We start from the raw sequence: 27749 nt of genomic DNA, 5'->3' as shown, positions 1-27749 counted from the left end.
AGCCACCGCACCCGGTAGGCAATATTGATTAAGGTGGGGGTTATTTCCTAAAAACAAACATATGCCATATGTCATCTAATGCAGTTAAAGATCACCTGTTGACAGTATTTTAAAAGGCCTTGAAAAAAAGGGGGCGCCTTTATTTGGAATATAAATAAATCACCCTTGTAAAATTCTATTATCTATATAAATTGGCCTATTTTCAAATAATAATTTAGCTATTTCAATGACCATTTTAAGCCATAAAAGGCAAAAACAAAGGGAACCTCCTGAATTGTACACTTAAACATGAATAAGAAGGTAAATTTTATGTGTATTTTATCACGATTTAAAAATTTTTAAACAAAAGGGTAACTTTTGGATAATGTATGATACTAAGAAGGACATGCAACTAAGTAATCAGACTGCTTTTAGTAAGAAAATAAGTTGCTTTGGTTTTTTTCTTTCGCTTTTTGAGATAGGGTCTCTGTCACCCAAGCTGGAGTGCAGTGGCTTATTGTAGCCTCAATCTTCAGGGCTCAAGAGATCCTTCTATCTCAGTCTCCTTGGGAGCTGGGAGTAGGCACATGCCACCATGCCTGGCTAATTTTTTAATTTTTTTGTAGAGATGGGGTCTTGTCGTGTTGCCCATGTTGGTCTCAAACTCCTGGACTCAAGCGATACTCCCACCTTGGCTTCCCAGAATTGCGATTACAGGTGTGAGCCACCATGCCTGGCCTGCTTCTCTTTTTGTATTCTAAAATTCAAAGGCCTAAGTATCAAATCCCTAAATGTCCAAATACTGTCACAAATAAAGACTCAATAATAAACTCCCTCCAAAAGTTTAGACAAACTCAGGTGAGAGACTTGTTTCAAGGGGCTATAAAAAGAAATACCAGGGCTCTGCAGGAGAATCAGTTTTTAATTTTTTAAATGTATCTATTTAATGGAATAAGTTGATCATAGATTTGTAAACCAAAAGGTAATTTCTCAAGTATTTGGAAATAAGGAAAAGCCTCCCTACCACCAACCTTTTGGCCATCTTTCTCATTCTCTTAGAATCATCCTAATCCCCTAGTATACCCTTACCATATATCAATAAGGGCACCATAATATTATGCAAAGCACAGATCTATATGCCTGATCTCTTATTAGACTTGCACCAGAGACTGCTGAATCACTCCAGGCATGAACTCCAAAGCTGAGGCACACTAACCAAACCCCTGGACATCTACAGAAGCAGGGGCGTTCTCTCTCCAGCTGGCTGCTCCTTCTGGAAGAGCTCTTTGATCTGACTTAATCGGCCATAGAGCCTCTCTCTCAGTGGAGGAATGTGGTAGCTAGGGTCCAGAATGTTCGTAACTCGGCGCTCTCTCTCTTGCTTCCATAACTTGTATGGGTGGGGAGGGAAGAACGGTCGTCCTCTCTCTCTTCGAATCTGTAATGTAATTCCACTTACAGCCAGCATGCCCCATACTGCCAGGATAATAAAGTCTAAAAAACAGTAGAAAAAGTACAGTTTGAACTCTAGTATTTTAAAATCTAACATAATAACACAAGCCTTCATGGACTAAATCTGTATCTTCCTTTCTAACAGACTTTCTGGTGAGTTAGTCCAAACACATATGTAGTTCCTCACTTACAAACCAAGGAATCAGTGGGGAAGCCACAGTCTTATTTTTGAAACTAGGATTTTTCTATTACAGGCATTTGAAAGTCCAGACAGGTTGTAAAAAAATCAGTTGTTTGGATCCTTGACCTTCCAACATTATGTAACAAGTACCCACAGTTGGTTGTGTGTTTTGTCAGAGGGAGTTCAGGGAGGAAGGCAGTGATCTAGTTATACTTCACATATGTACGTCATGGAACATCAGATGCCACCATGCTCATTTCTTTCCCATTCCACTCCATATGGGGCCCTACTGCACTCACAGTGTAGGTACAGAAGCGCATGAAAAGATTCAACCAATTGTACTGTTTTTTGTTTTGTTTTGTTTTTGAGACAGAGTCTTGCTCTGTCGCCCAGGCTAGAGTACAGTGGCGCGATCTTGGCTCACTGCAAGCTCTGTCTCCCGGGTTCACACCATTCTCCTACCTCAGCCTCCCGAGTAGCTGGGACTACAGGCGCCCGCCACCACGCCTGGCTAATTTTTTGTATTTTTAGTGGAGACAGGGTTTCACCGTGTTAGCCAGGATGGTCTCGATCTCCTGACCTCGTGATCCACCCACCTCGGCCTCCCAAAGTGCTGGGATTACAGGCATAAGCCACCGCGCCCGGCCAGTACTCAGCTTCTAGTAAAAGGCTCGGCAAAACACTGTCTGGTACTTAAAATTTGCAAGAGTTTTAAGGTTTTCGAGGATTTCGAGGTCTCTACCATCAACCTCTTATCCCCTGCTCTGGATGGTAGAGGGAAAGACTTGCCCTAAAATAAAATCGCAACAGTCACAATTGTGCTTATGCAATATATCTTCAATTCTAAGACATGGTTTTTCACTCTCCACACTTCAACATTTCTGAAGTCAACGTGTCTTACAATTTGAACAATTCATGTGGCAGTTATTTTTTTCTTCAAAAAATTTATAGAAAATCTGTAATGGATAGAATCTTACAAGTGAGGGAAACTACATGCTTGCTAATTAAAAACTCTTTCAACTAGCAAACTGCATGCTTCATTAAAGGAGGGAAACAAGGGAATAACTTAAAATTCAATCAGGTTGTCATTCTCATCCCTCATTCCATCCCCATCCATAAGTGTCAAATGTCTTTACTGTCAGCATTTTTCTCCCCACTGAGAATGACCAGGTAAACCTAAATAATCTTGGAAATTTCTTAAGGAAATTCATTTAGTAGATTTTTATCTTCATCTTAAAATTTTAAATGCTTTGTTCCCACGATCCTAAGTTATCATAACAGAGGGTTCTCACAGCATTGTTATGCTGTGTTCCCTCCTTTTGTCCCAGTTGACTTTCTTCAAATTTAGTCTCCAAGTGCTCTGGTTAGCATAGGTGGGTTAAGACTCCCACTGTGCTGTCACACTGGTTTTTGGATTTAAGAGTCTTACCATTAGTTTGAAAAGGCACATTTGTGAAAGCTCTGTGGAAATCCTTGTTGAGCGCTCTCTTGAGTACATTCAAAGTGATGTAGGAAAGGCTTGTGGACAAGTAACTGCCAACGGCTAAAACCACCGAATAGGAGCCAATGACTCCACAGGTCAGTATGTTCAGCTGTGGAAGAGTGGAAGAGTTTAGGCATCATCCATGGTAGAACAAAAATAGTTTCTAACCCTCCACTGGCTTCAGTCACAGGAAATCACCTCTGCTCCCTCAGGCATGAAAAGGGACCAGACCCACTCAGAGCTGAACAGAAGTTCCCTGGAAAGATAAACTGAAAACAACCTTCAACATCCATATGAGTTCTTAAAACACAGTTCAGCTTATCCAAATACTATGGAAAACATCTTCCCTGTGAAGGAACTTCAACAATAAAATCTAATTAGAGGAAGAATCACTCTTCTGAAGCCAGCGGAAACTAATGACCCATCGGGTTGGTGTACTAGAGTAAGCACTACCTTCTCTGCTCCCACTTAAAAGCATACTGACTGGGATGCTCCATTTGATGTGGGGGGGGGGGGAAGCCAAACACCATGTGGTAATCATAAATAGAATTTCCTTTGCTTTCATAGTAACAAGGCTATTTAGAAGCAATCATCTGATACAGATAACACAGCCCTCCCCAGTAAACATGCAAAATGATGAAATAAGTGATCAGCTGAACACAGGATAGCATAATGAATAAATCTAACTTTTGATGAAACACTTACTATTCTTAGGCAGCCCATGAAAACTACTGGAATGAGGATAGCTATGCAAGAGAAAGTGACCCAGAATACACCATCATCATGAAAAATCTTCAGGTTTCCTGAAAAAGCAAAAAGAAACTAAGAGTAAACAACAGCTTTACCAAGTTAGATTTAGTTTCTTGGAACATATGAACACACATATACATCAAAGGCTTAAAGTAACAACCAGGGAATATGTTGGCAACTAGAAATGAATTCTAATTTTCTTCATTTAACTGTCAATACAATCTTCTTTGAAGGATGTGTTCTAGAAAGTGGGTGGGGGGAATCAAGTAGGTCAATGCTCTGCACATTTATTAACAATCATTTAGAAGAGACTGGAATAGCCCAAGCTCTTCCATTCACTAGCTCTATGAACTTGAGCCTCAGTTTCCTAACCCTCAAAACGACATTGAATTATATCTCCAAGCTCTAAATCACCCGTTAGCTCTACATTTCTGACTTCATGATTTCGTACTGCAAAATAAAAAAATATAAATAAAAGGCATTCAAAGTTAAGAAGTTAAGCCATGAACCCAATGTAAACAGCAAATCCACTTAACAGATTTTTACCATCAAAGCATGTCCTGTCATGCCACTGCACACTGTGACGTGTGATTTCCTCACGTATCAAGAAAGGGGAACCAACCAACCACCTGCTCTTCCTAAACCCTTCTCCTGCTGCTGGACTCTAAAATGCTGCACAACTTAGGCTGACCCAGAACAAATATATAAGAACTCCTCTTTATAAATTAAGTTTAAAAAGCAAGAATAGCCTGACTGCTGTTTAATACTGACACTGGCACCACCGTTCAGTCCATCTGTAAATGGCCCCATGCCTCAAGACCTACATATCCAGGTCAGAGTGGAAGAGTGGGAGTCCCTCGGCTACAGGATTGGACCTTGAGACTCCATATTCTCTGAAGCCAACAGCAACATGCCATTGAGGTGAACTTACAGATTATATTCTCTAGTTTAACTATAAATTCACCTTCACAAAATACATACATGGCTTTTTTTTAAAAGGCTTTTCAAGAAATCTAGGTATTAAAAACAGTTATGATGTATGCATATGAAGAACGGACCCTTTCTGAGAATAAGCTCATTGCTTCCCACATAAGGTGAAAACTAACAATCTAATCAGATTGTAGCGGTCAGCCAAATATTTTTCAAATGCTTATGCTTAAAAATATGCATAGGCCTCCTGGCCGGGCATGGTGGCTCACACCTGTAATCCCAGTACTTTGGGAGGCTGAGGCGAGCAGATCACTTGAGGTCAGGAGTTTGAGACCAGCCTCGCCAATATGGAGAAACCCCATTTCTACTAAAAATATAAAAATTAGCTGGACATGGTAGTGTGTACCTGTAGTCCCAGCTACTCGGGAGGCTGAGGCAGGAAAATCACTTGAACTTGGGAGGTGGAGGGTGCAGTGAACCAAGACTGCGCCACTGCACTCTACCCAGAGAGACAGAGTGAGACTTTGTCTCACGGGGGAAAAAAAATATATATATATTTCGTGTGTGTGTCTGTAGGCCACGTGTAGTGGCTCAAGCCTGTAATACCAACACTTTGGGAGACCAAGGTGGGAGGGCTGCCTGAGCCCAGTTTAAGACCACCGTAGGCAACAATGAAACTCTGTCTCTACTAAAAAAAATAGCAGGTATGGCAGCACACACCTGTAGTCCCAGCTACTTGGGAGGCTAAGGTAAGAGGATGGCTTGAGCCTTGGAGTTTGAGGTTGTACTAAGCTATGATAGTGTCACTGCAGTCCAGCATGGGTGACATAAAGAGATCCTGTCTCTAAAAAATAAAAATATGGGTTTGCACCCACTAGCAGTGAGGAGATGATCACTCTGTCCTTGAGCTATGAGATAGTTCATAAATAAACATATATAAAGGGAATACGCTAAAATAATTTTTAACAATAGGAATAGTATGTCAAAAAGTTTAGAGACAACTGCTCTAGACTTTTAAAAAGATGAAAATTAAGAGACCTCTTTACTTCTGTTTTCTCATTCCTCACATCTATCCTATCAGATCGTTTCACAGATGATGGAACAAAGTTTCAAAACCTTGTCCAAGGTTATAAGCTAGAAAGAGAACTAGTGACAGAGCCAGAATGCATATAGAGGGTTTTTTCCTGACTGTATAATTTATGCTCATTCAACTCATGAAAAGTACATTAAATTAATAGAAATTCTAACCTATCATCCCTCCATCCTCTAAGCATTAACGAAAGCGGGGAAGCCCATTAAGTAATAGTTGGTTTTTGTGGTCTTTTTGTTTTGTTTTGAGACAGAGTCTTGTTCAGTCGCCCAGGCCGGAGTGCAGTGGCACCATGATAGCTCACTGCAGCCTCAACCTCCCAGGTTCAAGCATCCTCTAGCCTCAGCCTCCCAGGGTAGCTGAGCCCACGGGCGTGCACTACAACACCTGGCTATTTTTTTTTTTTTCCAGTAGAGATGGGGACTCACTATGTTGCCCAGGCTGGTCTCAAACTCGAGCTCAAGTAATCCTCCCACTTGGTCTCCCAAAGTGCTGGGATTATAGGCATGAGCCACCATGCCCAGTCATTAGGTAGTATTTTATTTAGCACATCTTGGGTAGAGCCTTGAATCTGTATTTTCCAAAACATCCCCATGTGAATCTGTCATTTAGCTGAGCCTACACAACACTGCTTTTCATCAGACTATCCAGATAAAAGGCTACCTATAGCAGGGCCAAAAGGAATATGCTTGCCTCTAGGTTTGCTAAAGTCAGAACAAAGGGCTTTAGACAGTAAACACAGGTTGTCAATTCTCTGTAGTCTTAGAAAAAAAAAATCTTCAGGGAGACAAGGGACACATGACTTGTACTCCATTATATCCTGCATTCTCTATAGAGTTGACAGCCTCATGAAATGGCTATTTTTATATCTAAAGTCACATCAACTTTATTCCAGTGTTTTAAGAACACTGTCACAGAAAGGAAACAGCCAAATAGAATACTTTTGAGTACAGATACTTTGTTTTTGACAACAATCAGGAAATGTAAATTATTAAACAATGGCAAAGAAAGTTAACTTATAAGTTAACCAGATTTTAAAAACTGATAGCAATTGAATTACTTTTTTAAAAAACACCAAAAAACCCCAGAACCATCCCTGTGCTACTGCCCCAGGGTGATTAAGTATCTCAGGGACACCTGGGGTTTGGCAAAGGGTGGGAGTGGAAGTTGAGGGTACAAGACCAGAAACAAAGTAGCAGGTTCCCCAACTCAGCTGCCATCAGAGCAGTGCCCCTTTACCTCCATTATTTCTAATAAACACACACCCCTTAACACAACAAATAGACACAAAGCTACCTCTACAGACATTCTATATTTCATCTAATGTGCCTTTGAGGAAGGAGGGACTTTTACTGGTACGGGTGCTGTCTGAAAGTGTCACACCATCAATGCATCTGCAGAACTCCACAGAAGCAGCATTGACATGCAATGCCACTCCAGGATGCAAATCCAACTAGGCAGTATTCAAACAGTGACTCAAACACACAAAACATCAGTTACTTATCGCTTACCCAGTGGAGTAAAGAAAGTCACTGATGAGATGAGGAACCCCAGCACTAGTCCAACACAGAGCATGCAGATCGAGAGGATTCCAAATCGCCACCACACAGCTACCAAGAACATCCCACCGACGCTTCCAGCGACAGCTGTCAGAATCAGATGCACTGCACAGAGAGAGGATGAACTGCTGGATCACCGGCAGTGCTTCCAACTGCATGCCTTAGACATACAATACCGTTACCAACGCCAGCTTCGGCTTTCTGTAGGTCAGGCACCGAGGGCTCTTCAGTGGCGCCACGAAGCCAGCATTGAGCAACCCTCTCTAGGGAGGGGTCTGGGCTGAGACAAGGAAATTAGCCAGGGAGCTAAACCTCACAGGACCAGTGACAGGCTTGGCTTGTCAATAAATTGGGATTGAGAAGGAAAAGGTGACAAGCATTCTGTCAAATGTAATGGGGCAGGGGGGTGTCTGTTTTCAGGTAAAGAAAACCTCAACATTTTGCTTGCTGTACATCTCCTGTCTTCAACATATCACATACCCAGAACACAGGTCTATAATCAACATGGATCCTCCTTTCCCTAAGTACCAAGGAATTCACCATACAGATTAAAAACCCAGAAGGTCTGAATGAGTAGTTCAGAAAAGGTGTTCCGAGCCTAGGTGGACCATTATTTTACACGCGTAACAGGCTGTCACACACAATAGCACAAACTGTAGAAGGAAAGGTAAAGTAAAACACAGCACCTGCCTTCTTGAATACCCAGTTAAACTATATAATTTTCACTTACCATCATACTTGATAGGTGTCAGTCTTGTAATCAGTATGTAAAAGAAGAATCCCATGATGATAAAGCCTATGAAGAATAATTCTAAGTGGCAAACCATCAGGAAAGGAAAAAAGCAAAACAACGAAAGCTATGGTTAGGCACTCTTTTTACAGTGCAATTTAAATAGTTAATCTACAAATACATGCTTAATCTACAAATACATGCTTAAGCTCCTGGAATTTACATGTTACAGCATTCAGAGGAAAAAAAACATCTGAAAGGCAGAAGAAATTCAGCAGTCATGGGAGTAGTTATTATTAAACAGATACAATATTGAAGTACTAACTACAGGATACACTTTCTTGTATATAGGTCAGTTTCCATTGTTAAATGGTTATTTGTTCATTTCATAGCTCATTTTAATATATTTATTTTTTCTGCTTAAAACAAGAATAGCACTTTATCACGTGTGTCTGATATGAAATTACACATTTTAATAGTTTTGTAAGTAAAAACAAAACGTAAAAGGTAAAAGAAACCCAAACTGTTCCAAAGCAAAATATAACTTTTATATCTTCTTTTAATTCATCCTATCCTGTTTAGAATGATCAATCATTACCTTCATCCATTAAAACAGTTGGTAATGCAAGCATACAGATAACTTTGTTCCCACAAATAAGCCTAATCCTGATCATGGAGGCCACAGCTCTACCTATTTTCTTAAATTGCTTCACAGTTGTTCTTGGTAATACTTGTACTGTATCTCAGTTTCAATAAATATAAAATGATACATATCAACATATCAAAAAAACCAGAGTGGGGCATGGTGGCTTGTGCCTGTAGTCTCAGCTACTTGGGAGGCTGAGGTGGGAGGATCACTTGAGGCTAGGAATTTGAGGCTGTAGTGCACTATGATTGTACCTGTGAACAGCCACTACACTGCACTCCAGCCTAGGAGACACGGTGAGACTCCATCTCTTCAAAAAGAAAAAAAACAGCTAGTGATAACTTTGAGACCACAGCTTAGCAACTAAGTTCTTTGTTACAGAATCAATCTACATGTTGAGATATTATATATTCTTCACAATACTCTCTTCCCAATTAATAAAAAAAAGTGTCATAACAGCAGGAAAGGAGTTGCTATTTCAAATAATTTGAGACAAGTTTAAAGAGCTTTATTAGATCAGGATTACAGTTGAGCTACCTTGATTCTCAGTTATACACCTTGTTGATTAAATAAGGATTTTTTAGTAATCAAAAACATCACTTATATAAAAGGCAGCCCAAATAATTCAAACCAATTCAGTGAGCATGATTTACATCCCAGTTCTTCAATGTGTTTCACGGATGTAGATGCTGGCGTTCCCTTTGGCATCTGAATCTCTCAGGTCTGAGCAGACATTTCAAACTCATTATACACTGCAGCCCCATAGCCTGATTCGTGCGAAACCAAGTCAATTGCCATCACCACAATCCACACATATTTTTACAAAGACAACCAACTTTTTTTTTTTTTTTGAGACAGAATCTCACTGTCATCCAGGCTGGAGTGCAGTGGCACCATCTTGGCTCACTGCAACCTCCATCTCCCAGGCTTAAGCAATCCTCCCACCTCAGCCTCCCCATGTAGCAGGGACTACAGGCACACACCATCAAGCCTGGCTATTTTTTTTGTATTTTTGGGAGAGACAGGGTCTCACCGAGTTACCCAGGTTGGTCTCAAACTCCTGAGCTCAAGTAATCTGCCTGCCTCAGCCTCCCAAAGTGCTGGGATTACAGGTGTGAGCCACCACACCCAGCCCCAACTTTTCTTTTTTTGGTAGAGAAGGCATCTCACTATGTTGCCTAGACTGGTCTCAAACTCCTGGCCCCACATAGTCCTCTCACCTCAGTTTCCCAAAGTGCTGGGATTACAGGCATGAGCCACTGAGCCTGACCCTGACAACCAATATCTAATCTTGGTTATCTTTAGTCAACTAACAGATCTAGCAGCTGATAAAATTCACTGCATAATTGTATTCCCCTGTTAATAAGAAGGTTATACTCCACTGTAGGGAGAAGAGAAAAAAATAAAAATGCAGTACAACTCGGTAGACTCATGACTACAGACCCCAGCTACAAATCTATGAAGATAATACAGATAAATAAGTGCTTACTCTCCTCACAGGTCATTCCCCAGCAACATTAAAGAGAAAAGACCGCAAAATGGAAACAGCAACTACATTGGACATAATACCTGTTTTCCAGAATCTGTGTCCAAAGAAACAAACGAAGAAACCAAGCAGGGCGAAAAGAGTGAAGAACACTTTGGAAGACACTCTTCCTACAAAATAATGAAAATTTAGTGGATAATACATCCAATTTGATACTTTGTATTAATATTTATAGAACGCCTTCATCAAAAAAGCTAAGTGAACTGACATAATTTATCCCATACATGTATATTACAAATTTATCTTTAAAATACCCTTGCCACCCCTAATGAATGAACCTATGTAGACAATCAATATCAACAACTGCTGCTATAACAAAAAGAGAATCCAGACAATATATGCTTGCTGAAAGAGGTATGGAACACTTCCTATGACATATTCCTCGGTAGAGTGGAGAGAAACAGAGAGAGAGTGTTCCTAAAACAAATAATCCTGTTTCTTCAACAAATAAACTGCATGGACAAAAGGTGGCGGGGAGTGGGGAGGAGGCGGTGGGGGAGATTGAGGGAAAATACAGGTTAAAAGAGATTTAAAAGATACATCAACTAAATACTATGTATAGATCTCATCTGAAACCCAATTCAAACAAACTGTGGAAAACAATTGAGATGACTCCAGAAGCAAACTCTGGCTGTTAATCTGATGCTATTAATGAAATATTTTCCATATTTTAAAATGAAAATTATGTTAATGACACTGTGGTTCTATTTTTTAAGTGCTTATCTTTAAGGCATACATACTGAAATATTTGTGAGTAACATGATGACCAGGGATTTGCTTTAAAATTATCAAGTGATAAAGGAGGGTGATGAGGTGGAGAGGCAGAGAAGCAGGTAGAGCACAGCTGAAACAAGATAATGGCCATAAATCAAAATTGTTAAGGCTGGATAATTGGTATATGGAGGTTCGCTGAAGTTTTTCACAATAAAAAATTTAAACCAAAACGCACAATTTAAAAACATGTATTACACGTGTAAGTCACACATACACAAACTACTACCAGTCTTCTCAATTACATATATTGCCTTGGAGAAAAATGTTGCATTACAACCAATGATGAAGCATGGTATCATTTATTTACTGAAGAGAAAAATATGCTCACTAAATTCATCACCCACCATCATGACTCCTCAGAGATAAATGCAAGAAAATAATCCCTGAATGAAAAACCAAAACATCTATACAATCTCATGCTAAAATATAACAAGGTTGCTACAAATCAAAATACATAAAATGCCTAACAGTGTTCAGAATGGAGAAACCATGAAGACATACAGTAAAATAAGAAACACAAGACAGAAGAGCAGAATTCACAGGGAATAGTATATGCCTACATATCAGCTTTTCTGAGAATAAGGAGCCCATAAGAAAGATTAAACGATGGCTGCACACAGTGGCTCACACCTGTAATCCCAGCACTTTGGGAGGCCGAGGTGGGCGATCACTTGAGGTCAGGAGACCAGCCTGGCCAACATGGTGAGACCCCCCCAATCTCTACTAAAAATACAAAAATTAGCCAGGCCTGGTGACACATGCCTGTAGTCCCAGCTATTCTGGAGGCCAAGGCAGGAGAATTGCTTGAACCCAGGAAGCAGAGGTTGCAGTGAGCCAAGATCAGGCCATTGCACTCCAGCCCGGGTGTTGCAGCCAGACTCCATCTCAAAAAACAAAAAACAAACAAACAAAAAAAACCCAGAAACATTAAACGAAAGATAAAAACACCACATTCTGTTTATTTCAGACCTGTGGTTGACTATCGTTCTAGAATTTAATTTTTACACCAAAACCATTAAATTCGCTGGGATGATTTTCTCAAATGAAAATCCCGTGGAACTCTTCAGCAAGTATAATCACCAAGACAGCAAGGTCTTCCAACCCAATAAAAACTAAGACACAGTTAGATACTCTTCCATAACATTACAGGGGAACTAAATCCCTTATCACAATACCAGGAAGGAAGGAGAGAAACAATTATACAAGTAAAGTGAGAGGGTATGGAAGGTTTCATCAAAAGCAGAATCTACGATAAAACAAGACATAAAACAGGCAGTCACTTTGGGGAACGAAAGGAGTGAATAGACTAGGACAGGAGCAAGTTGAAGGTTAAAGTGTCTTTAACTATGACAGTATTGCTAAGGGTTATGAACCACAGGGCAAGGTTTTAGTTAGGAGGCAATATGGATATAGCCTTCCTATTCCAAGCTCAGGAAAAGCACCCAAGTACTCATCAATTGTGAAAATGAGAGGAAAAATAGAACCAACATCACTAGGAAGGTTCAACTTTGGGCGGGAAGAACAACTGGCTCAGAGCTCTCTGTCTCCTAAGCCTAAGAGAGAGAGACAGGCCTGGGGGGCTTTCTATTTAGAAGCGGCTTTTGTATGGAGGGTTCAAGGAAAAGAAATGGGGGAACCGAGACATACTTCAGTTCATGGGTTAAAAATACAGGGCCAGGCGCAGTGGCTCACACCTGTAATCCCAGCACTTTGGGAGGCTGAGGCGGGTGGATCACTTGAGTCCAGGAGTTCAAGACCGGCCTGGCCAACATGGTAAACTCCTGTCTCAACTAAAAATACAAAAATTAGCCAGGCGAGGTGGCATACACCTGTAGTCCCAGGACTTTGGGAGGCCAAGGGCAGATCACCTGAGGTCACGAGTTCAAGACCAACCTGGCCAACATGGTTGGTGAGGTCTCTACTAAAAATGCGAAAAATCACCAGGGCATGGTGGTGCACGCCTATAATCCCAGATACTCTGGAGGCTAAGGCACGAGAATTACTTGAACCTAGGAGGCGGTAGTTGCAGTGAGCCGAGATCATGCCACTGTACTCCAGCCTGGGTGACAAGAGTGAGACTCTCTCAAAAAAAAAAAAAAAAAATATATATATATATACACACACACACACACACACATATATACATACACACAAACTTATATCTGCCTAGGTCTCTTGCATTGTATCCCTCAAGGATCTTGAGTGGAAGATTGTCTAGAATGGAAGACTGAGTGGTGACAAAGAGTCTTTGCTTGGCTAAATTTCAGTCAGTCTCCTGAACCCCCTCCTAGGCCCATCTGAGCACATCTTTGTAAAATCCAGCTTCAGCAAGAACTCTGATAAGCCAGCTTAGCAAGAATCCCCTATGCTTGATATCAAATCACCCTCAATATCTAATCGAGTTCTTCACCCTCCACCATCCATCCCCCAGGTGATGTCTGACCACCGTGGTCTGTCTTCAGTAAGAATCCCCTTAGGTCAGTGCAGACAGAATGCCCCCTTGCCCCTCATGTTTCCCCTTAGAAATTTTCTATCCACTGACTCCCACCCTGCTCCGTGGCTACAAATTCCCACTAGCCCATGTTGTACTCAGGAGTTGAGCCCAATCTTTCTTCCCCACTGCAAAATTCCATCACGGTGGTCCCCGTGCCTATTGTAATACTACCCCCTACCTTGAATAAAATCTTCCTCACTGTGCTTTAACTAGTGTCACTGATTTTTTTTTTTTTTCTTTAACAGTGGGGTATGGCTCTAGCAGAGGGAGAGAACCATAATCTCTGGCTTGAACACAACTAATAGACTTTCTTCTTCAGAGCAAAGCTCCTTGAAAGAGCTACTTGAACTTTCTCCAATTTCTGTGCTCCTAGCTCCCATTTGTTCTTGAACATGCTCCTGTCAGGCTCCCACCCCACCTCTCCACTGCAACAGCTCTCACTGGTACCAATGGCCTCCATGTTGCTAAATCCAAGGGTCATTTTCAGCCTCTTTCTTAGCTGACCTATCAGCAGCATTCGCAAAGTTGATTGCTCTCTCTTCCGTGCAATACCATCTCCCCTTGGCTTCAACAAACATCACTTTCCTTTTACCAATCTGGCTCAGCCCATTGGTAGGATCTTCAATTTCCTGAGCTCTAAACACTGGAGTACCCAGGGCTCAGTCCTCAGACCCCTCCGTTTTCTCTAAGTCACACTGAGTGTGCCTGCCTCTCTTGCCTCCCCTTCGACCTCTGCCACCCCTTTATAGATAACACCATCTAGCATGAGGCTTTAAATGCCATATATTCAGTCTGAAGACTTCCAAGATGCTCTCCAGCTAAGACTTTCCTCTGAATTTCAGGCTTTTATATATATAATCAACCATCAGTTAAACATCTGCACATAAACGTTCAATAGGGTTCTCAAACTGAACTTGTCCAAAACTGAACTCTCAATGTATCCTCCCAACCTTCTCCTCCAACAGTCCTTCCCACCTCAGTGAATGGTTGCGCTCTCTCTCTCCAGTTGCTCAGGCCAAAACCTACAAAGTCCTTTACACCTATTTCTCTCAAACCCCTCATCCAATCCATCAGTACACTGTACTCCAAACATATCCAGCCACTCATGAGCCAAATCTGGGACAATTTGAACGTGAAAATAAATGACAGTAAAGGATTTCATCCAGAGAATAAAATAGGAATCTACAGGTCCAGGCTTAAAATAAATACATGGATAAATAAATGGGAGGGGAGGGAAAACTCTTCCTTAGAGTAGAATGGCAACAAATAAACATAGAAGGAGTGATACATTAGAAAAACACCATTTGGCAACCACCTAGTAATAAATGTTCCAGGCAAAGATCACTGGATGCCAAAACTAGGAAGCGAGAGTTTGAGAATGGGATATTTACTGACACTCAAAGTATTTTCCCTAAAGACACTTTAAAAAAGGAACAATTGGCCAGGCACAGTGGCTCTTGCCTGTAATCCCAGCACTTTGGGAGGCCGAGACGGGTGGATCACGAGGTCAGGAGATCGAGACCATCCTGGCTATCATGGTGAAACCCTGTCTCTACTAAAAATACAAAAAAATTAGCTGGGTGTAGTGGCAGGCGCCTGTAGTCCCAGCTACTCGGCAGGCTGAGGCAGGAGAATGGCATGAACCCAGGAGGCGGAGCTTGCAGTGAGCCGAGATCACGCCACTGCACTCCAGCCTGGGCCACAGAGCCAGACTCCGTCTCAAAAAAAAAAAAGGAACAGTTACTTCAGTAGCGAAACTTGGCAAGACACCACTAACCAAGTTATGAAGGGTGTCACTACCAGTAAAAAGACAAATAAATAAAGAGACAAAAGTGTCTCCTGCGAAGGACACATCACTTCCTTTGTATTCCTGCCAAAAAAGCATAATCAAAATTTAATTATGAGGAAATATCAAACTAACCCAAATTGAGGACACTCTAAAAAAATATAAATATTCTGTACTTCTCAAAAAGGTCAGGATCTTAAAAGATTAAAATTTAAAAAAAAAAAAAAAAAAAAAAAAAAAAAGACTTGTTCCAGATTATAGGACTCTAAAGAGATACATCAGTTAAATGCAATGTGGGATCCTAAACTGAACTCTGGTGAGAGGAAAAAATAAATTTTGTTGATGGGGAGACAGGGTTTCGCTCTGTTGCCCAGGCTGGAGTATAGGAGCACAATCATGGCTCACTGCAGCCTCGACCTTCCTGGGCTCAGGTGATCTTCCCACCTTAGACTCCCAAGTAGCTGGAACCATAGGCAGTGCCACCACACCCAGCTAATTTTTGTATTTTTTGTAGAGACAGCGTTTCGCCATGTTGCCCAGGCTGGTCTTGAACACCGGAGCTCAAGCAATGTGCCCACCTTGACCTCCCAATGTGCTGGGCTTACAGGCGTGAACCACTGCACCCAGACAAAAAAATTTTTTTTTGCTTAAAAAGGACACTATTGGAACAACTAGCAAATGTGGTAACGTGAATTAAATCACAACCGTATCAATGTTAACTTTGTAATTTTGATAATTTTACTATGGGTATGTAAGGATATAAATACAGAAGTATTTAAGGGCAAAAAAGTCTTTATGTCTGCAGCTTATTCTCAAATGGTTCAGAGAAGAAAAGAGTAGTGTGTGTGTTTGTGTGTGTATACATATCTATACATATACAGTAGGCCCCTGAACAACATGGGTCCACTTACAGATGTTTTTTCAGTAAAAGTCACACTGAGTGTGCCTGCCTCTCCTGCCTCCCCTTCCACCTCTGCCACCCCGAGACAGCAACACCAACCCCTCCTCTTCCTCCTCCTCTTCCTATTCAATGTGAAGAGGATGAAGATGAAGGCCTTTATGATGATCCATTCTCACTTAATGAATCATAAATATACTTTCTCTTCCTTACGATTTCCTTAATAACATTTACTTTTCTCTAGCTCATTTTATTGTAAGACTATAGTCTATGACAAATATAACATACAAAATATGTGTTAATCAAGTATTTACATGATCAGTAAGGCTTCTCTGGTCAACACTAAGCTAACAGTAGTTAAGTTTTGGGGAAGTCAAAAGTTATACACGGGCCAGGTCTGGTGGCTTATGCCTGTAATCCCAGTACTTTGGGAGGCTAAGGTGGGTGGATCACTTGAGGCCAGGAGTTTGAGACCAGCCTGGCCAACATGGCGAAACCTCGACTCTACTAACCAGGCATGGTGGTGTGTGCCTGTTAATCCCAGCTACTCGGGAGGTTGAGGCAGGAGAATCATTTGAACCTGGGAGGCAGAGGTTGCAGTGGGCCGAGATCACGTCACTGCACTCCAGACAGGAATGAAACCCTGTCTCAGAAAAAAAGAAAAGAGTTATACACAGATTTTCCACTGCACAGGAGTCACCCCCACAAACCCTACACTGTTCAAAGGTTAATTGTATATAGAAAGAAAGAGAGAAGAAGAGAGAATGAAAAGCAAATCGCCTAATACATTAAGCTTTGAGGAATCTGGATGAAGATTATACAGAAATTCTTCATACTATTTTTGCATATTTTCTGAGAAACTATTTCAAGATAAACTGCTAAATACACACACACACACACACACACACACACACACACATGCACCTCACAACACCTTCACTGCCCCCACTCTACCTAACCCACTGTTCTCTCTCCCCTGGATTACTTCAGTGGCCTCCTAACCAATCTGCATGTCTGCTCTTGCCTCCGTCTTTTCTCAAAAAGCAGCCAGTGATCCCGTTAAAATATGTCAGATCATGGCACCATTTGCTCAAAACCTTCCAATGCCTTTCCCTTTCATTCAGAATAGAAGCTAGAGCCCATACTACAATCTACAAGGCCACACGCGAGCTGCCTGCCCCCGCACCTCTCGCCTCACCTCTACTCCCCTTGCCCTCCTCGTTCTCCTGCAACCCCTGTCCTCACTAGAGCTCTTCACACCCTCAGGCAGGCTCCCAGGTGCAGGCCCTCATCCTGGCTGCTCCCTCTGCCTGGTACACGCCACACCCAGGTACATGCGTGGCACAGCAAGGACTGCCCTGGCCATTCTATCTATCTCGAATTTTCCTCTTACTGGCACATGTTCTCTCCCTTTCCTACTTTATCTTCTTAGCACTCACCAGTTTCTCATGTATTACATATTTTATAAATTTATCTTGTCTGTCTCATCTCCCTCACTATAATATAAGCTCCAGGAGAACAAGTATTTTTGCTGTTTTGTTTACTGCTATGTCCTAGTGCCTAGAACAGAGAGCGGAATAATGTAGGGGCTCAAAAGGTTATGTGTTAAATGAATGAATGAGAACTAGACAAAAGCATTATCTGCAAGGCCAAAGGAGAATTTGTAAAAGTTTAAATCCATATACTCACCTAGGGAAGCACAACTACCCTCTCCTGCCTCAAAGCTGCAAGCATATGTGTGAGCAGGAACGTAGGCAGCAGATGTATTTAGAAACGGGTCCCAAACAATGACATTGTATATGACACCTTGTCCCGGGAGGGAGGAGAAGGAAACGCTTGTCTTATCATTAGCTGTTAGGGTAACCACCTGCAGCCAAAAATAACACATGATTAGTGTTTAGGGGATTTTTTTTAAGCTATTCTGTGATAATCCCACCTACGTGTAATATTAAATGGTATATTTATAAATTATAATTCTTGTTTAAAATATTCACCAACCCATTTAATATGGTCGAAAGGCCATCTTACATGGTTTGTATGTGCTAATGTAAGCAAGCTCTTACACAAAATGCTTCCAAAGATTTTTTTTTAATAGTTTAAGGAAAATGAGATACAAATAATGTATAAATGCTAGTTAGGACAACGTAAAAAGGTTTTTTTCTCCTCTGCTAGACTATAAACAAGGATGGGAACTGTATTTCTCTTGTGCACTGCTCTTTCCTCAGTGTACAGCCCAATGCCTAACACAGAGGATGTGTTCAGTATTAGCCACAGACTAATGTAGACAGTCTGTTAACATCTCACAGACAGTACCCACTTATTTTTGTCTAACAGTCTCTAAAACAAGAAAATATTACATAAGGTTTTGCTATGTAGTAGTAGTTCTTAACTTCAGAAATTCCACTGTAAACTATAAAATAGAAGAAACAAATGCTTTATAGAACAATAATACCTATGTTCCTACTAATTGGAGAAAAATAAATATTAGGGTTTCAGGAGTAAATAATTACAAGCCCTACTACATCAGAGTACCACTGTTTAAAAATACTGCTTAGCCTTCAATAACTTGTTTCCTGGGCAAAGGTCTGATCAAGTTCAACAGACTGTTAATATTACTCCCAAGTTATCATGAGAAATTTAAACCACACAGAAAAGTTGAATGAATAACACAATAAATAGACTATATACTGCCTACTATCAACAATTGTTAGTATTTTACCATATTTGCTTCTCTATCACTCCTTTCTCCCCATCTCTGTTTTTTTCCTGCTGAAAGTAAGTTACAGATATCATGACACTTCACTGTGCATGTCCTACCACAGTGTTTCTCAAATTTAATGTGCTTGTGAATCGCAGAGGGGCAGTCTTGTTAAAAAGCAGATCTAGACATCATCTTAGATGATGCCAATGCTATGCAACCACCTACCACACTCTGAGTAACAAGGTACTCAGTACAGATGTAAGTCTAAGTACAGACTGACAAGGGGGTTACAACAGGATAAACCCATCGTAAAGTCAAAATGCATTTAATATACCTCACCCACCAAACATCACGGTTTTACCCTAGCCTACCTTGAATGTGCTCAGAACACTTACATCAGACTCAGTTGAACAAAATTATCTAACATAAAGGCTATTTTTAAATTATTATTATTATTATTTGAGATGGAGTCTCACTCTGTTGCCCAGGCTGGAGTGCAGTGGCGCAATCTTGGCTCACTGCAAGCTCTGCCTCCCAGGTTCACGCCATTCTCCTGCCTCAGCCTCCCGAGTAGCTGGGACTACAGGCACCCCCCACCACCACCACGCCCAGCTAATTTTTTGTATTTTTAGTAGAAAGAGGTTTTCACCATGTTAGCCAGGATGGTCTCCAACTCCTGACCTCGTCCTCCTGCCTTGGCCTCCCAAAGCGCTGGGATTATAGGCGTGAGCCACTGCGCCCAGCCCACAAAGGCTATTTTATAATAAAGTGTTTAATTGCTCATGTAATTTATTGAATACAGTACACTGTAGCATGTTAGCTGTTTACCAATGTGGTTAAGCAGGAGCTATGGCTCACAGCCACTGCTCAGTGTTGCAAAAGTATCATATTGCTAGCCTAGGAAATGATCAAAACTCAAATCAAAAGATCGTAAGTCAAGCCATCATAAGTCAGGGACCATCTGTACAAGAATATTCTCCTATATAAACACAATACCTTAGCTCACCTAAGAAAATGAGTAATTTCTTATTAGCTAATACATGATCCAGATTTTCCCTAATGTCTTTTCCTTTTTTTTTTTTTCTTTTTTTGTGAGACAGGGTCTCACTCTGTCACCCAGGCTAGAGTGCAGTGGCGTGATCTCAGCAAACTGCAACTTCTCCCAGGCTCAAGTGATCCTCCAACCTCAGTCTCCTCAACATCTGGGACTACAAGCACACACCACCACGCTCGGGACTTTTTGGGTTTTTTTAGTGGCTATGAGGTTTTGCCACGTTGCCCAGGCTGGTCTCGAACTCCTGAGCTCAAGCGATCTGCCCGCCTCAGCCTCCCAAAGTGCTGGGATTACAGGTGTGTGTCACTGTTCCTGACCCCTAACATCTTTTCTAGCTCTTCTCCTTCTTACCCAAGATGAAACCAAGTTCCATGCATGCTGTTTATGGCCAATCTCAGTAATCTAGAGCAGTCTGTCTCACCTTTCTCTCTCAGCCACCCAATGACTGCAGAAGAGATGAAGTCAGTATTCTCACAAAGTATTCCACAATCTTGTGTCTAACTTATTCTTCTATCCCCCATACTTCCTGTAGATAGGGAATCCAATGGACTAAATTCAGGTTAGACATTTTGTGCTAGACTATACCACAGGCGATGGTGATAATGTCAGACTGCACTACATGAGCTCATAGTACAGGCTGACCCATTTTCAGTGAAACTAGCTTTGCCCACCTGGAAGAGGTGGAGACTATCAGGTCACTCCATTTTGAAGCGGTTCTCCTTTTACAATGAGAATTAATCGAAGGATGCTACTTAGACACCCTAGAAATATCCTGTCCCCTAAAAACCTTCACCTGCTGATCCTTGCTGGATTTATTTCATGGAGGGTCACAAAATGGTGATCATCTAATTCTCTATTATTCCTTCTACATATATTAGCTGGCGCTCTTCTGCAAAGAGCTTTCTCTCACCACCTGGGGAAGAATTAGTTCCTCCTTTAAAAAGGCAGGCTAAATTCCTTTATCAATTTTTGGAGTCATTTGGTGTAAGAGTTTCCTCCAGTGGTGGCAACTGAGGAAGATTTCATTTGTATTTATTCAAGGCTGACAACCACAATCTTTTTCTTTTCTTGATTCTTGAATTGCCCCAAATTTGGTAGTGTAAGCCCTTCAAACAGGCTCCTGAATCTCTGACACACCCTCATTAGTCTTTGAGGGTTTCCCCACATTCTGGAACAAAATATTCTTTTAACTAAAAGTTAAAAAGTAACCTAAAAGGAGCCTATTAAACAAGTTCTTATATTCTTCATAAAAATAATAATAGTATGTCATATCTAATAAAGCAACTAATAAACCTTACTAACAGAGCTTCTTATTTTGTGAATAACCACAATGACGCTGTCTAGAAAAACTCCACCCGTCAACCATTAGACTGAAGGATGACCTCATATGTTATATTGCAGTTAGGCACTTTTCAAGACATAAAGATAAAATCCTGCCCTCCACAAAAATGATCTATTGCAGTGAGTGAGTCTCAAAATCTAATATGCATAAGAATCACCTGAGAGATATTTTTTTTCTTTCTTTTTTTGAGATGGAGTTTCACTCTTGTCGCCCAGGCTGGAGTGCAACAGCATGATCTGGGCTCACTGCAACCTCCACCTCCTGGATTCAAATGATTCTCCTGCCTCTGCCTCCCGAGTAGCTGGTATTACAGGCATCTACCAACACGCCTGGCTAATTTTTGTCTTTTTAGTAGAGAAAGGGTTTTACTATGGTAGACAGGCTGGTCTTGAACTCCTGACCTCAGGTGATCCACCCACCTCGGCCTCCCAAAGTGCTGGGATTACAGGCGTGAGCCACTGCACCCAGCCAGAATCACTGGAGGGATCTTATAAAATGCAAATTCTGATTCAGTAGTTCCAGGGTGGAGCTTAAGAATTACAATTCTCACAAACTCTCTGGTGATGCCAATGCCACTGGTCCATGGATTCAAAAGCTCAGAGAAGAATTTTGCTCCAAGTTAGAGACTTTGAGTTTGGGATCAAATATGAATGCCAATGTATGTATCCTTAAGCAGTTTCTCATTTTTTTTTTCTCAAAACAATGTAATCTTCGTACTTGCCAAAAATGTTTACCCAGTAGTCATGGGAGTACATAGAAAATTACCACCTCCTTCCATTCACATTTCAGATTACCAAGTCATAGATGTGGCTGCAACTAAAACTTAACATAACATGCATCTCCTCAAAGGCCAACATCATTTTGAGGTATCACCAGCAAAGACTCCCAAGATGATAACAAAATAAAAGAGAATAAAGTGAGTGTTCCCAGTAAAGGAGAAAAGAGTAAAGAAATAAGATCCTGGTAGCTTCTCCCTGTCTCAACTCTGACACAGGTGTCAAAATCCAGCCACACAAATCATGGGACTCAGATTTACCTTGAGAGCATTGGCCTTCACCTGGGGCACGCTGACCATCCTCTGCAGATGCTTCAGCAACATCTCCTCAGTGAGGTCATTCTCAGGCAGAAAATACTGATAGACATCATACTGCAACCTCCACCGGGAGTCCTGGTCCATCCCAGCATCACATGGCGGGGGATCTACACCTCTAAAGTCAACCAACAAAATGAAACATCAATCTCTTGTGGTGCAAGTCCCATCTATAAAAAGGAACCAAGAGCCCTAATTTCAAACACTTGCAACAATAATTACAATTTAACAGTTCACTTTTTGCAGTGGCAACAATTGGTATTCTGAAGAAAAGTAACGCACTGTTATGGACTGAATGTTTGTGTCTCCCCAAAATTAATATGCTGAGATCCTCACTCCCAATGTGATGATATTAGGATGTAATTAGGTCATGAAGGTGAAGCCCTAATGAATAGAATTACTGCCCCCATAAAGGAGATCCCAGAGAGCCCTCTAGCCTTCTTTCTGTCATGTGTGGACACAATGACAACCCAGCAGTCTGTCACCTGGACGAGAACCTTCACCAGAACTCAACTGTGCTGGCATCCTGATCGTGGACTTCTACCCTCTACAACTGTGAGAAAGAAGTTTATAAGCCACCCAGTCTGTGCTACTTTGTTACAGCACCACAAACTAAGACTAACACCAACAGGCAAGGGTGATTACATCACTGGATTCTGGTAACAGTCAGGCCTAGAGTAATACTACAGCTTTGGGGAGACAAAAAAAATTAAAAAAAAAAAAAGCTGGGTACAGTGGCTTATGCCTGTAATCCCAGTACTTTGGGAGGCTGAGGCAGGAGGATTGCTTGAGCTAAGAAGTTCAAGACCAGCCAGGGCAACATAGAAAGACCTCATCTCTGATTTAAAAAAAAAAAAAAAAAGAAAAGAATATACCAGATTTGTCATTTGTTAGCAAGTCGCTTAACCTCCATAACCCCTAGGGAACCTTTCTGTAAAATAACAGCAATTGCCCTTCTTCATAAAATTGTTAGGATTAAATGGCAAAGAACATAACAACGCTCAGCACCATGGACAATGCACAGGAAGCATTCAAGTGTTCTCAAATGTTAGCTATCAATACTATTAAAGCAGAAACTGAGGCACAGCTTTAATTAAAACAATGAATCTTTATAAAAATATAAGGATGTTTCAGGGCTACTGAGCGCTATCCATATTTAAAGTGCTTTATAAAAACCAGGATGTACTTTCAAGCTCATAATAGACTCACATCTGGCTCTTCAAATAAAAAGAGTTCACAAGAATGAAGTGGGAAAATATTAACTGTAAATGACAGCCCAAAGATTAATAATGAAGTTTAAATTACATCAATTACCCCCAAAAATTAAAGAACTCAATTTTACTACAGAGAACTAGGGACTTGAGAGAGCTGGTCAAATCTACACAACTGTCGTCATGTATGTTCTAAAAGCATTTCTCAGAGATGGGAGACAGACATACCTCGCGTAGCCTAGGTTTGCCGGGGCAAACTTGATAGTCGTTTCAAAGAAATTATACTCCAAGTAAATGTTGGGATCAATATCTAAATCAAACTCCAAATTACAGCCTCCAGGGATAGGATCTGGATAAGAAATAGGGAAGTTACCAAAAAAACAATTCTTACATATCCAAATCATACTCAGAAAAACAGAACTCTATTCTTAGAAGAACTTTCCAAATAGAAGTTAAATATAAATGTAGAGCTTCTAGTCTTATACTATTTCATGAACTGAGGTTAAAGAGGGTAGAGTTAACTGAGGTTCAGGGCCCTAGAGCAGGGCACAGCAAACATTTTCCGTAAAAGGCCTGATAGTATTTTAGGCTTTGTCAGTCTGATGGTCTCTGCAGTAACTACCCACTCCTGTCCTTGTGGCAAGAAAGCAGCCACAGGCAATACGTACAGGAAGAGGCATAGCTGTGTTTCAGTAAAACTTTAAAAGTATAAAAACAGGCAGCAGGCTGGATCTGGCTCATGGTCTGTAGTTTGCCAACCTCTGCTCTAGAGTTAAAAAGTTTGGCTATTGGTTGACTACTTCTGGCCAGGTTTGGAATGCAGATACACAGTGTGTATATAAGTTTCAGTATCATGTTGGAATCTTCCTTCAAATTCTATGCTCTTCTTTCATACTCTCCTTTTTCTGCACTTACGGATCTTTACCACACCACAAATGGTGCGTATGCCAGCTGAAGCTCCTCTGTTCATAATTTTTCTGTGTACACTGCCCTTGATGACAGCCTTAATTAAGTCTATGGTTTCTTATCAGGTAATTAGCATTTTGTTACAGCTAACATTTCCTATCTTCTACTCCAGTAATCTTCTGGATTCTACCTCCTTTCCTAATTAGTGCTCCCTCTCCTTCCCTTTACCCCCAAGCTTTAAGAGTAGTCTAAATGTATTCACCTCACCTTCACTCCTCCATCCCTGTTGTGCCACTAAAGTGACTCTCGTAAAGGGCCACCGCTGACTCCTACTTGCTCTAGCATATGGACACCTTCAGTTAGTTCTCTTGACCTCTCTGTAGAGTATAACTTACCACTTCCGTTTTTTTTTGTTTTGTTTTGTTTTTTTGAGATGGAGTCTCGCTCTGTCACCCAGGCTGGAGTGAAGTGGCGCAATCTCAGCTCACTGCAACCTCCACCCGCCGGGTTCAAGCAACTCTCCTGCCGCAGCCTCCTGAGTACCTGGGATTATAGGCACCCGCCACCACACCTGGCTAATTTTTGTATTTTTAGTAGAGATAGGGTTTCACCATGTTGGCCAGGCTAGTCTCAAACTCCTGACCTCAGGTAATCCACCAGCTTCAGCCTCCCAAAGTGCTGGGATTACAGGATTACAGGTGTGAGCCACCATGCCTGGCCTGCTCCCTTTTAAAGGCAGAACCTCCAGGCTCTCTTCCTACCTACTTGACTACTACACAGTCTTGTGCTTACTCCTCAGCAGTTACTATCTGCTAGAAAGAGTAGCTGACACACAGCAGGCACTATGAAAGTATTTGCTATGATTTTTGCCCTAAATATCCAAGTACATGCCTGGATAATCTCATTCACTGCCACAGCTTTTAATAACAGCTATTTAGTTGGGAATCTAATCTCATTCCTCCACTCCAGGCCGTCATTTAAATTATCTACTGTGCATTTCCATCCAAATGTCCTACAAGCATCTCAGATTGTGTCCCAAACTGAAGTCATCATCTACTCCATCCCACCTCCCAAAACATTTGGCACCACCATAACCCTGTTCCCACACCTATTTTGTATCACTATTTCCCTGCTGCCCAAATAGGAAACCTATGCTTCCCTCTTATAATCCGTGACCACCAGTCACTGTGTTTATCAATTCCACCTTCTGGATATCTCAAATCTAGCTCCTCTTCTCCATCCTGCCTCTCGTGGCCTCTGTTCAGATCCTCATTTCTCATTTTGTGCTGAGTCCTGACTCTGCTGTGCCCTCTCCTATCCATCCCCACACTGCTTCTAGCATTGGTTTTCTAAGAGATGAAATGGACCACACCATTCCTCTGCTTAAAAACTCTATGCCACCTTAGAACCTACCTCGAAATAAAGTACAAACCTCAAATTGTATGCAAGGCCCTCCACACTCCAGTGGCAGCCACACCCACAACGCGCCATTCTCCAAATCATTCTTCTTCATGACATAGAGCTTACTGCTTCTGCTCAGAATAACTGCACTGTTAGGACTATGTCTTGCCTTAACTATTACTGCTTCTCCAAGGGCTCCCTACATGTTTTCTGAATGAATAAATGTGTTCTCCTAGTTACTACCTGAGCTTTCAGTCATCATGCTAATTCTCTTACTGTAAAATATTTCTGATTATATACATTATACTTGCAACAAACAATCTTAATAGGATCATTTTCCCTAAAGTTTCATGAACACATTCCATATTCCAAAGAGGAGGGAGGAGAAGACAGAAGGGTTACCTCTTTCTGAGTAGGAGAGTAGGATAGCCATATTCTGTACAGGCTCTATGCCTGAAGTCCCCAAGTACCAAGTGCATGTACTCTGCTCCGGTCTAAGGATGAAAACCAGTCCACTGGCAGTGCCTGTTTCTGAGGCATTGGAAAGGAGAGTCTGCAGTCAAGAAGAAACATCGTCATGAATAGGAAGTTGAGCAAAACATATAAATTACCGAGCTGATCCAGTGCGCATGTCCTATTCCAGATCTTCTCAAAATAGAAAAAAAAAAAACCTTCCTCAAATATCCAGGGAATTCTTTTCATCTCTATGTTCACATGCCCACACATATACATGGAAAAAGCATTCTTGAAAAATATATGATTGTCTTAGTTAAGGCTGCTATAACAAAGTACCACAGGTTAGGTGGTTATAAACAACAGAAATGTATTTTCACAATTCTAGACTCTGGTGGTTCAAGATAGGGATGCCAACACAGCTGGGTTCTGATGAGGGCCCTCTTATAGGCTGAAGACTCAGGATACAACAACCTCTTGTACCTGTTCTTGTTGAACCACATCACTTCCCAAAGACTCCACTTCCTAATACAACACACTGGGGATGAGGATTTCAACTGTGAATTTTGCGAAGACACAAACATTCTGTCTGTAAAAATAATCTTTGAGCAGGAATAGCAGATGCACAGTGAAATTCCCAAGTGTTTCAATTAACTTGAATTAAGATTTACTATGTCAAATAATATTTTGTCTTCGTGTCTAAGACCACTAAGACAAAAACATGAGACCTGGCCCCAAGGAGTTCAGTTTTTGAAGTACCTTTTAAATTGTGTTACAACTGTACATATACTTTTTTTTTTTTTTGAGACGGAGTCTAGCTCTGTCACCCAGGCTAGAGTGCAGCGGCGCAATCTTGGCTCACTGCCAGCTCTGCCTCCCAGGTTCACGCCATTCTCCTGCCTCAGCCTCCCGAGTAGCTGGGACTACAGGCACCTGCCACCAGGCCCAGCTAATTTTTTGTATTTTTACCAGAGACAGGGTTTCACCGTGTTAGCCAGGATGGTCTTGATCTCCTGACCTCGTGATCTACCCGCCTTGGCCTCCCAAAGTGCTGGGATTACAGGCATGAGCCACCGCATCTGGCCCATAAAGTATACTTTTAAGTGTTGATATACATAGACACCTGTGAAACCATTACCACAATCAAAATAGTAAATGTATGCATCACCCCAAGTTTCCTTGTGCCCCTTCCTAATCCTTCCTCACACACTTCCTCTCTACCATCCCCCACTCCCATCTGCTTGGAAAGCTTTTTGAATAATAAAATGCTAAGCTAAGAGGTAATAGAGTCAA

General features: G+C 41.4%; 1 protein-coding gene across 2 annotated transcripts in view; it reads right to left on the bottom strand.

The window, feature by feature from the left end:
- Nucleotides 1-883: 883 nt before the first annotated feature.
- The window catches only part of LOC105492160 (transmembrane 7 superfamily member 3), a 48657-nt gene continuing 21791 nt past the window's right edge, over nucleotides 884-27749 (bottom strand). For both annotated transcript variants that reach the window (XM_071072003.1, XM_011759145.3), the window contains exons 3-12: nucleotides 26406-26556; nucleotides 23925-24045; nucleotides 22432-22603; nucleotides 17988-18165; nucleotides 10370-10456; nucleotides 8155-8235; nucleotides 7377-7529; nucleotides 3801-3898; nucleotides 3042-3204; nucleotides 884-1473 (exon numbers count right to left, since the gene is read on the bottom strand). In XM_071072003.1, coding sequence (XP_070928104.1) covers nucleotides 1211-1473; nucleotides 3042-3204; nucleotides 3801-3898; nucleotides 7377-7529; nucleotides 8155-8235; nucleotides 10370-10456; nucleotides 17988-18165; nucleotides 22432-22603; nucleotides 23925-24045; nucleotides 26406-26556 — 1467 coding nt within the window. In that variant the 3' untranslated portion in view covers nucleotides 884-1210. The remainder of the gene's footprint in view (nucleotides 1474-3041; nucleotides 3205-3800; nucleotides 3899-7376; nucleotides 7530-8154; nucleotides 8236-10369; nucleotides 10457-17987; nucleotides 18166-22431; nucleotides 22604-23924; nucleotides 24046-26405; nucleotides 26557-27749) is intronic.

The sequence above is a fragment of the Macaca nemestrina genome, chromosome 10, assembly GCF_043159975.1.
Source record: "Macaca nemestrina isolate mMacNem1 chromosome 10, mMacNem.hap1, whole genome shotgun sequence".
Taxonomy (NCBI): Eukaryota; Metazoa; Chordata; class Mammalia; order Primates; family Cercopithecidae; genus Macaca; species Macaca nemestrina.
This window is presented reverse-complemented; position numbering and strand designations above follow the sequence as displayed.